We start from the raw sequence: 15,984 nt of genomic DNA on the forward strand, positions 1-15,984 counted from the left end.
TTTTAACTAATAAAATTGAGTTGACCGTTAAAATTTAATGATGCCATCATTTTGAATTAAAATAGATCAATTTGTGCAATTAAAAACGAAAAAAATATCAATTATAATATTTTGGACTAGATTACAAAGTAGTATAGATTTAGAGACAAAAATAAATAACTGACTCAGGATTAATTATCACAAATAGCGGAGCAATTTCATTCGTAGATTAGCAAAATTCAATCAAAATGCAAGAAACCTCCCTTTTAAAACAAAAGGGAAAGCTCCTTTTAACCTCCAACTAAATAAATTGTGAGTATTTACTTACTAATTTATTTAATTTTTCCTTTTGAAAAACTGTAGCTTTGGATAAAACAGCCACCTATGAAACGTGTCGGTGCCCGGTTAGTCTCTCACCGTTATGAATATGGAGCCCACATGGAATGTGCAATTTGATCAAGTTACAGTAGTTTTGATAATTTTATCATGATTTTTCATTTGGTTAATTATAATTTCTATATTAATGCGAAGTACATTAATTATGCCAATTCGACGAGCCACCTCGACTTTTCAAAGCCAAAAACATATGAACAATGTACAAAATTGATAGTTCATGGCTTCAGACGACATTTTTTTATATGAGTAAATCAATCGAATTAAATCATAATTTGGAGTATGATAGGGAAATGCTTGCATGATTTGAAATAAGTCATTTTTAATTATTTAATTTTAAAGCTTTGCAAATCTTAATGAGACGTCGTTTCAAAGCGTGGACTAGGAAAAACATCAATCCAAAACATGTAGCACTGAATCTGGATAGTTTGCATCTAATCTGAATGTTGAATTCTAGTCCATCAACATCAAAAAATCTGTTTGTTTTATCACCAAATATTGCCAAGCTGTATGACCTGAATTAGGTAAATCTTAAATGAAAAATGTATGTGTCACGTGTTTATTGATTTAGGTCTAGTAAATTTGATGCTGTAACGAGTGAAATATTGACCTTATCATATTCTATTTGCCTTTGAAGATCCAAATTTTCATTAGGACAATCTTGGACTAGATTTATTGGTTGAGGTTACCTCTTCTCCCTTGACTTGGTCTATAAGATTTGCTATAGTCTATGTATGCATGTGCAATTTAATACGACGAGTAATAGATTATTTAGATGTATCGCGCTAACCGGAATAGAGGGAGTAATTTTTAAAAGGTCGTTGATTCTTTATATATTTTTATAATCATCGACTGGTGAGATTTTCACAGAATAAAATTTGCTTCATAAAGGGAACTTGTTGACGTTATATTGAGAATTTTATAGATTATGATTTGCTAGAAAAAACAGTTTAATTTGGAAGAAAATGGAAATAATTGAGTAGGAAGCCTATTTTATTGGTCATATTTTTTTCTCTAATTCTATGTAGGGAGTTTTTGCATATGACATATTCCCTCGGTCTCATTTCAAGTGATTGACTGCTTTCGGCATGTATTTGGGGAAAATGATAATAAATAGTTAGATTGGTGAGCAAGTAACGTAAATAAGAGAATAATGTATTTGCTTTTCCTAAGTGGAGACCTGAGTTCGATTCCTCTTCATCTCATTTGTGATCCCTATTTCTGTTTTCCCTTATTTACTTAGATTAGTATTCTGTTTCTATTTTGTATACTAATTCCGTTAACTTATATTACCTCTGTCCGCGGCAAAACTAGACAACATTTCCCACAGAGGGAGTAAGTTTTTTTTTATGTTCTTTCTTTATTTTGTGGTAGTTTATATATAATTTTTGTATTATTTTTTATATGTTATGGTTATTATTCATATAATTTGTATCCCAATTTAAAATGTCTGGATTCGCCACTGACTGGGACAGAGAGAGTATATGATTGAGAGAGAAGAGCAAAGTGTAAAATATTTCCTTAGCCCAAACACCAACAAGCGACATCCACGAGTCGGCAATACCTTCGACCTTCTTTAGCTGACGAATTTTGGCTCCAAAAATTTTGTTTTCTGGAATAAAGTAATTCGTCAGATATTTGAAATAGTATAGTCAAACTAAATCTTGAGCCCGACCCTATTCGATTCGACTCGACGATATCCACGCGTAACTCAAATCCAAACAACACGTCAGCAAGGACATCATCGTGCTTGATGTGAATGTAAGTAGCCGATCAAACAGTATGGTTGCTGTTGGCAACCCTTACTCATCATTGTTACATATTTGACTATGATTATGACATGAAACATCTACATTTACCACATCCTTTTCATTAGCACTAGCAAAAAATGACACGATTTCATAATTAAATGTTATTATGTGTATATAAATATTAGTTGGCCTTTGGTCCCCTCTCTAGACTCTCTGTTTGCATTCCAAATGTCACAAAATGAGAAGTTTGGACAATGTAAATCAACTTAATAGTCCAGATTTAGTGGATTATCAGATAGATTTTCTTATCACCTACTCAGATATCTTCCTTGCTGACTTAGAGTTTTACAGAAACTAAACCAAATTCGAATTATGTAATTATGTGTATGTGTGTATAATTATGCGTTCCAGAAAAAAAACAGAGAAGGTAAAATGCATAAAAATCACACCTACAATAATATAATCATGACTTCTCAGTTACATGAGACAAATTGAAACATAAAATTTTAATATATATGCATCAACTGGGTTGTGATAAGTTGAGAACTATAGAGAACTTATCAGTTTACTGATTCATTAATATCAGTTGACGTTACATAATATATAAATTCCTGAATCAATATCAGTTTGTTGATTCAAGAATATCAGTCAGATTTTGTACCGCCAACTGGCAACTTATATAAATGAATCAACAAACTTATAAGTTCCCGTGTTCTCATTTGAATTTAGTTCTCAATTAATAACAACTCTAACGTCAACACACCTATATAACTATAATCATCGTACAATGCACGTTTCTATTATTTGGTATTGTATAGAAAACAACTAGTGAATCAAGAACAAGTGCAGATGATGCAAGATTAACGATGGATTGAGGAATAAAATAAAATACTAAAACTATGGCCAATGTCCTTTGAGTAATTCGGATCCAAATTGCTTTGTTTGTCAATAATTCATTGATGTGATATATATATATATATATATAAGGGTGTGTTAAGGTCCTTCGCAGCTTTTCAGTCCAAGCTTCTTTTTAATCACATCACTTGGATCCTTGAATTGGATGGTTGTGATGATCTGCATTATTACACTATAATGGTGCATTATTAATCGGTGTGCATTATTCAACTGAAAATCTGCATTATTACACTATAATGGTGCATTATTAGTCGGTGTGCATTATTCAACTAAAAATCTGCATTATTAAAAAGAACAATAGAACAAAAGATACAAAAAGGAAATGATATATATATATATATATACGAACTTCCTAGATGAGGACGTCTAGTTACATATGTTGAATCACATACAGTATAATAAACTAAATATGAAGCACCTAAATAGTTATAATAAGGTCGATAGTAAAAACTTTTGTCTTAATTAAAATCTCGTGTTTGAAAAGCATTTTGAAGCATGCATGATTGCATTTTTAAAGACATGTTAAATAATATAGGAAAATATGAAACTCGATCGACTGGAGTGAGGACAAATTGTACATGTATGAAAACACCAATATTTTATTAAAAAAAAAGAAAAAGCATAAAAAAGGGGGGAAATTAATAAGAAAACTATTTAAGACAGCTACATGGCTACGCGCATAGTTGAAAAATGTAGAAGATTTTACAATGCAAAAGAAAGAAAAAAAACAGCCAATTAATATTGTTAATTAGATGAGACAATAATAATGTCGCCTTAACCTTTTGATGGCTGTTCTTTTTTCATATTTTGCTGCGCCAACAATGCTTATAATTAAGGTAACTTCACACATTTAAAAATTTGGTTTTAAACTAGTTCATACGTAAAATATTAATTTTCACTAAAAGTAGAGCTACTTCTAATTTACTTTAATATGATGAGATCGAGACGAAAGTCCATTCGTGCAACTACTTGAGTTCTTTTTTTTTTTTGTCATAATTTGGGGTAGGGGTGGGTGGAGTGAACTCGGAGAGAATTGGAATCGAATCGAGTGTATGCTTTCGTTTCCCATTTTTGCATAATTATCTTCTACTATTAGTTAATTAGATTTGAGTTCAGTTAGATAATAAAAATTTGTATTAAATTGCTGTGCTGTTGTCTCATATATTAGTTGTCATATTGCGGATGACACGAGCTTTTATAAGATAGTTGTATTATTTAGTACTATAGTTTTTTTGTCTCATACTAGTTAATGCATTTCTTTTAAACACGAGCTTTAAGTAAAATGTTCAAATGTTAAATGGAAAGAGAATCAAATATGGAAGAGAATAATTAAAGTAGAAGAAAGAGAAAAAGAGGGTAAAAGAAGGGGAGCAAATGGTATGTTTAAAAGAAAAAAAATAGTTAAATGTTTTAATGATAGAGAAAAATGTAGCTGAATTACTAATAATTAAGAAAGAGAAATATAGTTGAACGCGTTAAAGATAGTTTAATTTTAAAAAAATATGATTTTTTTTTGTGGAACAAGAACAAGACAAGTGTGACATTAGTCCGTAGCATATTACATAAATTCTCTTTTTTAGGTAACTAGTTTTCTTGAATGTATTTTTTTGTAAATAATATTAAATGACACGAAGTTAATTTATTGAACGACACCTACACTTTAATTTATTGCATTAAATGTAGAAGTTATATAATTCTCATAATTCTAACAATATTTTCATTTGAACCACACCATGTATTCTTTGTGCGTATGCGAGGGCTTTTGAATTTATTTTGTTGTCGTAAGTTGAATTTTTGACCATTTTGTACTAATTAGTTAGCTATTTTTTAAAATACAGAGTTTGGTAAATATTCACAAGACGAAATTATTATACTACATGACATCAATTTGCCTATGTAATACTATGATAGGAAGTCAATAGTTTAGCCAATGTAGAAACGATAATAGAATTTAATTCATTTGACTGAAACATAAAAGGTTCATGTATTCTTAGAATTTGAATTTCATGTATGATTACGATGGATGTACATACTCCATTCAGCCACTAGTCTTTTGTATTTTATGGTCGTGTACACACAATAAAAAATGGATAAATTACATTTAGCTATTAAATAAATTATAAACCGTTAACATTTCAACAAAATTATCTTGGGATATGTGTTGAAATGTCTTGGATTAAGGGTATTAATTACTCATTGTGTCCTTGAAAATTTGTCATTTATTTCTATTTTTGTCTTTTCCTAAAATTTATTACCTTTCAATTTTACCATTTATTTTAGAGTGGACCATATATTCCACTAATTCATTTACATTCATATTTTATTATAAAACTAACATATAAAAATAAGAGTCATATATCACTACCTTTTTCAATCCACATTTTATTATATTTTTTAAAACTCGTGTCGGGTTAAATGATGATAAATTATAAGAGACGAAGATAGTTGCTATTAGATGCACGAACTATCTTTAAACTAATTTGAGTATAAATCAATTAAAATTTTAACGACAGAAGGCTATAATTACTGGTTATTAGGTCGTTGGTATTATTTTGCGTTTTGTTATTTAATTTGGGTTTTAATTGCTATTTTCTATATAGATTTATGCAATATATAAGACTTTTAACCGCTTGTCACAAACCTGTCATATGCAAGTTCGAGCCTTTTTCTCTAAATCAAAACTAAACTTTATAATGTAACCTATAATTCGATTAAAATGTTTTATTTAGAATTTGAACTGTAATGTTACCTTAAAAACAATTATCCAAATACGAATGCTTTTGAGGTCAAAAAGATTATAAAAGAAAATTAAAGTATATAGTTTAACACAATGTGACAGTCTGCACTTGGGTCAAAGACGCCTCTTGACAAGACAGTTTCACAAGCATAACTTTCACACAATTAAGCCTATTCGAATCGTATCCACTATGGTATAATGAGTTTTAAAATTTAAATACTACTACTAGTATAATAAAGTGTTAATCTAGTCTTAAATCTAGATAAAGGGGCAAGAAATTAACACTTTACATGGAATAGAATTTTACTCAATATTTTGAATTTTGTTATAGATGGTAATTGGTAACGCTAGTGAAGTACTCCTTCCGTCCACTATTAATATTTTCACAAGTTAATCTTTCTCAGGTTTTAAGGAAAAAAAGGAAGGTTTTAAGGGAATAAAATGGAAAAGTTAGTGAAATTTGGATTTACTCTCACTTTTCTATAGTACTTAATTTTATAATAAAATAAATATAACAGATACATCGAAAAGAAAATTAGTGACAAGTAATAACAAAAGGAGGAAATTTATTGAGAATGAATTTCATTTAATTTTGGATACGTTCGACTGCCATATACTACTACCAAATTATTTAAACACAAAAATTTTGAGGATAAGATGGAATTAGTATAGCTAACAGCTAACAGTCTACAGTAAAAGTCAAAAGCCCAAAATTAGGCTAATCTTTTGACCCAATTAAGAGATTCACTACGTGGTCTCTTTTTTTTCAAATTATATGCACAATTTATTTGTATAAAATACGAAGATTAAATAAAATGTAAGTGTTTAATAATAAGAGGAAAATTAGAGATTCTATAGTGTCTTTTAATCTCGCTGTTTCTTTATTCTACTAGTGCTATAAACACATATTGTATTTTTTTTTTGTAGGAGTCACTCGTTAGTTAATTAATAAATTTTGGTGAAAATAGTTAAATAGTACTGCTATGAACATATATATATGTAGTACTTTTAAATACACCTTTGCATAAAAAATACTCCCTCCGTCCCATGCTACTCGCACTTTTCATTTTAGGCCGTAAATTTGGGATTGATTTTTTTGTGTAATTAAAAAAGAATTTTAGGTGTAATGAGACATCACTTAATAAAAGAGCTCTTAACTTAAACTAACATATTAATTAAATGCATTAATTCTAACTTAAATTATAAATAGTGTAAGGACTTTGTGACGAGCCGAAAAGCAAACGTGCGAGTAGCACGGGACGGAGGGAGTAGTTTTTTTTGTTGGTGACATGTTATGGACTCAATTCTCACATCGGTTATGAGAACAACTGATGTGGGGTATATAGACTAAATGAGTCATCTCTCCTAAAAAAATGAATAATATATAAAAAAAAGAATGTTCTATTTTTAAAAATGAAACTGTTTTTTCAGATATCTTAAAATAGCATAATGAAATTATTTTTCATAGATAAAGTAAAAATAATACTCCACTGCTGAACGTTAACAAAATAAAGTAAAGAACTTAAATTTTCGAGAATGCTATGAATAAGAAAACGACAAAATGAGAAAGAAATTTAGTGTTGTGATGGTGATTACAATATTATGATTGATTTAATTTTGCAAGAATCTGTTGAAATTAAGACAGCGAATCAAAACCCACAGAGATTAGACTAACTGACAAAATCAAGTCTGCTTGAAGTCTTAATCATATTTATTTTAATGGCTAATACTGTTCGAGATATTTACTAATCTTTGGAAAAAACTATTCCTGCTTTTTGTTACTTACAATTAAATAGTTAATTATGCTGTTAGCTAAATTATCATTATTGTAGTGTATAAGTGTTTGTGAATAATTAGCTTGTTTGTGGACGTCTGCAACTCTTAATTCGGGATAATTATGAGGTAATTAAAAATTAATGACTAAATAAGTGAGTATTATAATTAGTTTAGTTTAGATTTACTATTAGTTCATTTAAAGTTTTTGCTTTTTAAAAAATTGGAATTTATCATTAATTTTTAATTTAATTATATATTTTCTCTAAAATAAAACAGAGTCTCAATCTCTAAAATGTAAGAAAAAAGAAACTAAACCAAATTCAAGCTACTTCTGTCCGAATTTGTGCAAGAATCTATCATATAAATGGTTCCCGTGTAAGGAAATACGAACTACTAAAATAAATTGACTAATTTATGATCCAACTTTTGCAACAAAGTCAATATTAAAAGTATATTAGAATATGATTGATGAAATGTGACAAAAATAAATTAATATAACTAGACTTATAGGTGACCAGATATGATAAAAATAGGCTTATTAAAAAAAGAATTGGTGAAGGGTTTCGGAGAGAGTTTGAGTCTTGTAAGGAAAGAATTTGTGTTGTTGGGCCACGTGTACATTTATATGAACATACATTCATCATATTATATTATGTAAAAACATAAATATTCTTGATTTACTTTTCACCCTTTCAATCTGGCAAGTCCCCTTTAAGGAGAAGTCATTATTGTTTGGAATCCCTCTAGAAAAAAATAACAACTAAATACTCTATTTCTTTATTTCTTCCTCGCCTTTTCGGCCACTGTTATGGAGTATCCTTTCACACTCTCCTTTTAATTTTGTTTCATTTTTAACATTTCTGATACAAAAATTAATGACACTATAAATTATTTGCACGTTATATTATGTTTTTAGTAAATAAAAATGTTCAAAGTTAGAAATTCGTTTCATAATTTATCTAGAATAGTGATAAATAGTTAATAAAATCTACACTAACGGATTGAGCTTCGAAAAATAGGTTGGAATGAATTTATGAGCACAACTACTAGAAATTTATTAAATTTCAACTTGTAGAGAAGTATCTAATGCATTGTGCCTCGACTTATCATACTAATACTTTAGCTGGTTTTAAAAAGTGTAAATTTGATATGCCTAAATCAAATGAATCTAATTAAACGATAAGAGCTTTTAATCTGCAATAGTTGTGGAAGATACTAGCAAAAGAATATGAATCCCAGTAGAATCACTTTAGAGCTAATAATCAATGCAGAGAATATAATTGGCAAATTTAGTAGTAGTAATAGTAGTTAACTATTCTTACGATGTGCCACACATTTTCCTAGACGATGTCTTTTTCTCTTTTACATGGTTTTGCATATTTATACAATTAACTATGCTTAGGCATCAACAATTAAGCTTATGTCGTTGAACACGAATAACCATTTTCAGTCATTCGATTATGAATTGAAAGCATCTCTTTTCAAGATAAATGTAGAATCTATGTTCGAATTCTAATTAAGAGGGAAAAAGTTTCATTTTTATCATGTGTAATTAATTTAATTGCGAATATATGTAAGAAACATTTTGAAAAAAGCACATCATCGGAAAGTCTAATTTTGATTGATGTTTTTCTGTGTCTAGTCTAGTGAAACAATATCATAGGAAATCATATAGATGTGATTATATTATATGTGGCACAAAAAGAAAAGATAACGCCTACTAGCTATAGGGATATACACACGTACAATACAATATTTTATAGTATAATTAATTGTACTAGCTTTTTGAAGGACAATTTTTACTGCCTTTAATTTCTTTTTGTCGATACAATAATAAAATAAACTTTGCACGCGCATGATCGGCATACCCCTTAGTATTATCTGTTCACTCTTCCCGTGATTTAATGTCACCCTTACCTTGATTTAAATATTGTATTATTTTTAATTTTGTAAAATTTGTATTTTTATATACTAACTTTATAATAAAATATATACTATCTCATAGTCTAGTTTTATCAACTTGTGAAAAAACTTCACACGTATTCATTCTACTCCCTCCGTTCTATAGTAATAGATAGTATTATCTACCATATTCTCTATCTTATTTACTCTTTCTCTACTTTAACTATTTATTATAATTTTTTCAAAACGAGTGCTCAAAATGAAATGTCTCTATTACTGTGGAACGGATGGAGTATTTACGAACAGCCGCATTTAGCTGGAGGGAAATCTTTTGCATGCGTGTAACTAAAATGAAGAATTATATGATTACTAATCTCAAGAATACATGCAAAAGAGTTCATTATTTATTTAAAACTTTATAGCCTACACATTCAAGATACCAGTTGCAACAAGGAAGTTTAATGTGAAATTTTGTTTTTGAAATCAACCGATACTTTTTAATTAAGTCAAAATGTTATTTATTTACGCATTAATTAACTGTGATATTGCGAAATTCATGCAAAATGTCGTTTTATATAAATAATACTTGTATATAGATTGTCAACTAGTTGAATTTCCTTCTTTTGCCATCTAGCATAATATATAGTAGTACTCCATTAAACTAGAAGGATCGATCATGTTGATTTTCATGAAAATCATCGAGGATTTTCAACAAATATTATAATTTACGTTAAAATAAAATTGAACGTCCGGTTGATCAGATGTTCTTATCTTCAGAAAGCCAAAAAATTTATTGAGAAAAGGTGCATTATTATTGAGAATATCTTTTATTATATATGTAGCAAATTATCAATTATATATATATTATAACTTGTGCCGAACCAAATGTTCATACTTTTCAGGAGTGAAAGGGGTGAGATCAATAAGTCCTTTAAGTATGTGTTGACTTAAAAGAAGGTTATACACTGTAAAAATTGAGTAGACAATGGAGAACAAACACAACCTATGAGAACAAAGTACACATCGTTTGTTACCCGTTGCCCGTTGGTATTCTTATTAATTAAATTTTGCGGAAAAACATATAGATCAAATTTTTTTATACTATTATTTAAAATGCTCGAACCTTAAGAAAGATGAGTTGCAGAGTACAAAGAGAAACATAACCAAGACCAAGCCAAAAATGAGAACATTTAAATCAAGATATAACAGCTTATATTTACTTGTTGTGTTATCAAGTTTACAAGTTAATTAACATGAATTTCTTATGCATTATGATACTAATAAACAAATTTTATATTATTCGTGTAGTCTAGTATTGAGACTTCCATATTATACAGTATGTATAATTAACACATTTATTATTTTCTCCAAGGATTAAATGTAACAAAAAGAAGCATTTGACAATTGAACTTGCCTGGGGGGTGTGACACAATTTAAAAGAAATAGATATATATGAATAATTCCGTCTATGTTATATAGGCTCGAGATCCTAGTTTAAGAGTCCAGCTACAATTAAAGTTCAACTAATCGGGGATAAATGTGCCTTCTATATATATTAATTCGTGAAGATAGAGTAATAAATTCAATAAGCGAAAACTCGTGCAATCTTTTTCTTAATTTGATTTAATTCCCAAAATTTAATACTACCAAAGACTTACACTCCATAACTATCAAACATTTAATAGGATTAATAGCTTTTATTTTGAATTTATAAGCTGGCTAAAAATTCATCAAATTTAATGAATAAGTTTAAATCACGTAAGTAATTTTTAGAAAATGTGTAAACAATTAATTTTTTCCTATAGAAATACATGCAGCTGAAAAGTAAAAACACTACTTTCTTACATATTATCACAACCTTATTAAACCTTTGCAATACAATAATTAAATAAAAGGGGTTGCTTGAAGTATATAAATATATTTATATAGCTGTGTGTTAACATTAAAATGCCGACGATTAATTTATTACGATATTTATTATTACTAATTCCTAATAAACTATGCACCTCGTTAATTAGGTTGATCTACTAACTATATGACGTGTATAATATATATTAAATTTATAAAGTACTCTCTCCCGTTCCGTTAAATAAAAATATTTTTCATTTTGATATGTTCTATAAAAATAATTCATTTCTATTTTTGATAATTTTTTCTTTTTGAGAAGGTGCACCTCGTTTTCTATTAACATACTTTCATAATTTTAACGATGTCCCAAATGTTCCTATTTTTACGAGACATAGTGAATATTAATCACTCTACTAATGAACAGAAACATATAGTAAATGTTATTAATTCAATATATACATCGAAAATGTAAATTAACAAGATTAGGCCGGTATAGTATTGCCCAAATAATTACATTTTCAATATTTAATTTGTGATAGGAAATATCACTAATTAAATGTCGTTATTATTTCACCAATGCCTCCACAATAATATTTTCTAATGCCATGATTAAATCAACTTGTCATATATATATTTTCTTTTTGTACTTTAAAGGTCACACAAGTTTACCTTTAAATAAGTATATAAATCACCACACTATTCATTGTCCAAATGGAACCATCAAAAACCCAAATTCAAGACTCGAAAACAGTATATCACACATCAACAATTAACGATAATCGCATTATTTATAATTAATAGTACCATTCTACATGCCGTATCTCCTAAATAATTAAATCTAGCTATTGCACCAACACATTCTCCGTTGTGGAAATATACAAGACAATGCAACTTGATCCGAAAATACACACATATAAAAATAAATATAAATAAAATAACACACCAATAAAAAAATAAACCATTTTCCACACAAGAGAAATAAGCCTAAGTCAAACAGTCAACTTTCAAGCCCTCACTCGCTTAACTAAATACTAATTTTATATTACTTCCATTTTTGAGAAAGAGATATTAAACTAATTAGCCAACAATTAGCAAATTAATTAATCATCCCTCTCTCTCTCCCTCTCTCACATGCCACATTTTCAAACCCTCTCCTATTCCATCTATATAAAGCCACTCCCTCTTTATCCTCATCCACATCAACACAACCCCACTTCAACTCCTCTCTCTCTCTCTTTCAATACCATATCATCCATCACCAGCTTTTCTTGATCAATTTCTAGAGAGAGAAAATAGCTAGCAACATGGATCAAGAAGGCACAAAATCATCATCAAGAAATTACAACCAAAGTGAAGAAGATTTGTTGGAGCTAAGAAGAGGGCCATGGACAGTTGATGAAGATTTCACTCTCATCAACTACATAGCCCACCATGGCGAAGGCCGTTGGAATTCCCTAGCTCGCTCTGCAGGTAAATATATAAGTATTTATTTCTATTTTTTTTATTTAAATTGATTTGAGATATGCATATGTATAAAGATCTATGTCCGTACAAGCAAAGAATTCGAGTCTAAAATCCACTAAAAAAGCATACAAAAGGTCCAACAATTTACGTGTGAAACTTTACCAACTATAGCTTGTTTGTTATTTTTTCCCTTCTCTTCTTTAATTATATATCTAGTATTATGATTAACTAATTAATTGATTTATTGATTTATTCTAAGGTTTGAAGAGAACCGGAAAGAGCTGTAGATTGCGGTGGCTGAACTACTTGCGCCCCGACGTCCGCCGCGGCAACATCACTCTAGAGGAGCAGCTCCTCATTCTCGAACTCCATTCTCGCTGGGGCAATAGGTACCTTTTATTCCATTTTCTCTTAAAATATACACGTGATCAGTGACCGAATCATAGTATCTATCACTGATCAGGTTATATTTTCTAAACTTTTTTCGAGAATATGGAAAATATATATTCTCGAATAAAACTTAGAAAATATAACAAAATTCAAGAAAAAAACGTAATTATTTTAAAAAACTAAATTTATTTGAAATATGAATTTGTAGATGGTCGAAAATTGCACAACATCTGCCGGGGAGGACAGACAACGAGATCAAGAACTACTGGCGCACACGTGTGCAAAAGCATGCGAAGCAGCTGAAATGTGACGTGAACAGCAAGCAATTCAAGGACACCATGCGCTACCTTTGGATGCCGAGATTGGTCGAGCGCATCCAAGCCTCGGCCGCGGCCCCCTCCGCCTCGGCCCCTTCTTACACCGCGAATCCCGACGTCGGCCCAGCCCAAATCGCGCCCGCTTACCCCGGGTTCACTCGGGAGAACTCGAGCACGGCCGCCTCCTCCGACTCGTTCGGGACGCCGGCGTCGGACTTAACCGATTGCTACAATAATTACCCGGCGAGTCACGGCGGCAATCAGGATGGCTATGATCCGGCGAATTGCAATAATAATCAATTTAGCTACGGAGATCAGTCTTTAACTAGCCCGAGTGGATACTTCAATCAAGGGCTGGATTTTGCCGGAGAGTGGGCGATGAACGGCGGAGATGCGACGGAGAGTTCGTGGAGTGCTGATGATTTGTGGTTCTTTCAGCAGCAGTTCAATGGGAGTGCTTGAGATTGATTATATATGAAAATATAAATATGTATGTAGTTAATTAATTAATCAACATTTTATCACAAAGGATACATAAACCCTAGAAATTAAAATAGGTTCATGTCTTGATAGTATTTGTGGAGAGGGGACAAGGTCTATCAGCTTTGATGATATATTAGTTTTTATGATTGTAATTCTTTTTTATTTTGTTTGTGGGGGATAAATGAAAGGAATTTGTAACTTCATCATGGTGAACTGAGATTCACTACAAGTGTCTAATTACTTATTTTCTTTTGTTTAATGATTTAGCTTTCATATCTTTCTTTCTATTTTTGTTTTCCAAATATTTTCATAGCGTTTTACTATTTCTAAATATGACTTTCTAGAAGGAGTTCGTATGAATACACTTTACTTTGGAGTTCTTACGAGTATGACAAAACTAATTAAACCAAAATGATTATATATAGCATTCCTGTTTTTCTTTTCTTTTTTTAAGAATAAATAATAATTTTTATATATCATGGGTCTAAAATAGGAGTAGAGTTTTGACGAGAGGACGACATAAGCAATCCAAGTGGAGCTAAAATGATATGTTGAGGGAAGGATGGAAAAGAAAAAAAAGGGGGGAAAGAAGAAGGTGAGGGGGTAAGGAGTTTGGAGATGAACATGTAGCATAAGATTTGTGATTAAATGAATAAAATAAAAAGATAGTTGTAGGTGTGCATAATTGATTCCACTATCTTTATAAACATAAATGTCTTTGTTGCTTGTTATTTTAATCAATTTTTTCAGTTTGTGGAATTTTGGGAACATAGCCATTGGGGCCTGAACCAGATGAGAAGCCCCCCATGCTTTTTAAGTTGTCTAGATTAAGGAAAAAAGCAATCCAGTAATGATTTAAGGCTATAGAATATTCTGCAATTTTATATGCCAAATATCCCAATATTGGTGTAAAATAAGACATCCAATTACTATGATCTTATCATGTCATTGAAAAATGCCACGTGAGTGGCTTACAAGTATACACATTTAAGCGTTATAATAATCAAACCACATTATTAGTACGGACAAAGGTTCATTTTGGATGTTACAAACTTGCTTAATACTACCTCTATATAATTTATCTCTATTTCCTTGGTGTTAATATGTGTTTATCACATAGGATTATGATACAACAAATATGTAATTAATTATGAGTTCTATTAGAATATTTTTTATGGTAAATCTTTTCATTTTTAAAAACATAACCCTACACAAAGTAAACTCTATTCCCATATAATCTATTTTTTGGGAGGGAAACTTACTTTTATTCTATGGTGTAACACATGTCAACTTCGCACAAATACAGAACATTAAGGGATAATAGTAGAAAAAATATAGATTTAGCTAAAATAGTAAGTTTAAATCTATATCATTATCAATCGAATCTGAAAAACTCAAAAGAAAGTGATTCAGCACCCCCTCTTTATTCTTGATTTTTCGTATCAAGTGATTCCAATAAAAAGGTTTTTTCTTAAACAAACTTTTGTTAAATTAATACTCTTAATATTTCATAAGGATTTCCTAAAGGACAGCGGTTTCCTTGATTAGACGACTTTTTCCTATCTAATATACAGTAAATTTTGGATCTACAATCAAAGTGGAATATATTTGATAACCCGAATTCAACTGAGCTGTACTCACTTAATGATGCTAAATTAACTTAATTCAAAGCTTTAATTAATTGCACTAGTAGCTGATCAAGTAGCATTTGTAAAAAAAATTGTCTAGTGGTTTATAAAATGTTTGTCTAGTAGCTATATATGACTTTCGATTAACTTATTAGTAATTAAAATTGCCGGTAACTTTTACTCTAGACCACGAGGTATTTATATGTCAGGCAACATAATTCTAAAATGTATATATGTTTCGTTCTTGGTTAGTTAATTGTCTCGTGTTTCAACCATTCATAAAAAATTTATAAATAATACATTCCAAATAAATTCTCATATCCAATTTTACGTGCATTTTAATTATATATATTTTTGTAGGTATAAATAAATAAATAAAAATAGTGTGTATTTATGTGGAG

General features: G+C 29.9%; 1 protein-coding gene across 1 annotated transcript; it reads left to right on the forward strand.

Annotated features, from left to right (window-relative positions):
- Window positions 1–12,493: 12,493 nt before the first annotated feature.
- On the forward strand, window positions 12,494–14,242 carry LOC121797771 (transcription factor MYB108-like). The gene is made up of 3 exons (XM_042196480.1): window positions 12,494–12,771; window positions 13,025–13,154; window positions 13,364–14,242. The coding sequence occupies exons 1-3, from the start codon at window positions 12,606–12,608 to the stop codon at window positions 13,932–13,934; spliced, it is 867 nt and encodes a 288-aa protein (XP_042052414.1). The 5' UTR covers window positions 12,494–12,605; the 3' UTR covers window positions 13,935–14,242.
- Window positions 14,243–15,984: the final 1,742 nt, after the last annotated feature.

This window comes from Salvia splendens, chromosome 4, assembly GCF_004379255.2.
Source record: "Salvia splendens isolate huo1 chromosome 4, SspV2, whole genome shotgun sequence".
Lineage (NCBI taxonomy): Eukaryota > Viridiplantae > Streptophyta > Magnoliopsida > Lamiales > Lamiaceae > Salvia > Salvia splendens.

Bases quoted from the DNA above. Each gene is read 5' to 3' on its own strand.
- LOC121797771 (XM_042196480.1), top strand. From the start codon at position 12,606: ATGGATCAAGAAGGCACAAAATCATCATCAAGAAATTACAACCAAAGT. The intron at 12,772-13,024 runs GTAAATATATAA...ATTTATTCTAAG, and splicing joins TTCCCTAGCTCGCTCTGCAG to GTTTGAAGAGAACCGGAAAG. The intron at 13,155-13,363 runs GTACCTTTTATT...ATGAATTTGTAG, and splicing joins CATTCTCGCTGGGGCAATAG to ATGGTCGAAAATTGCACAAC.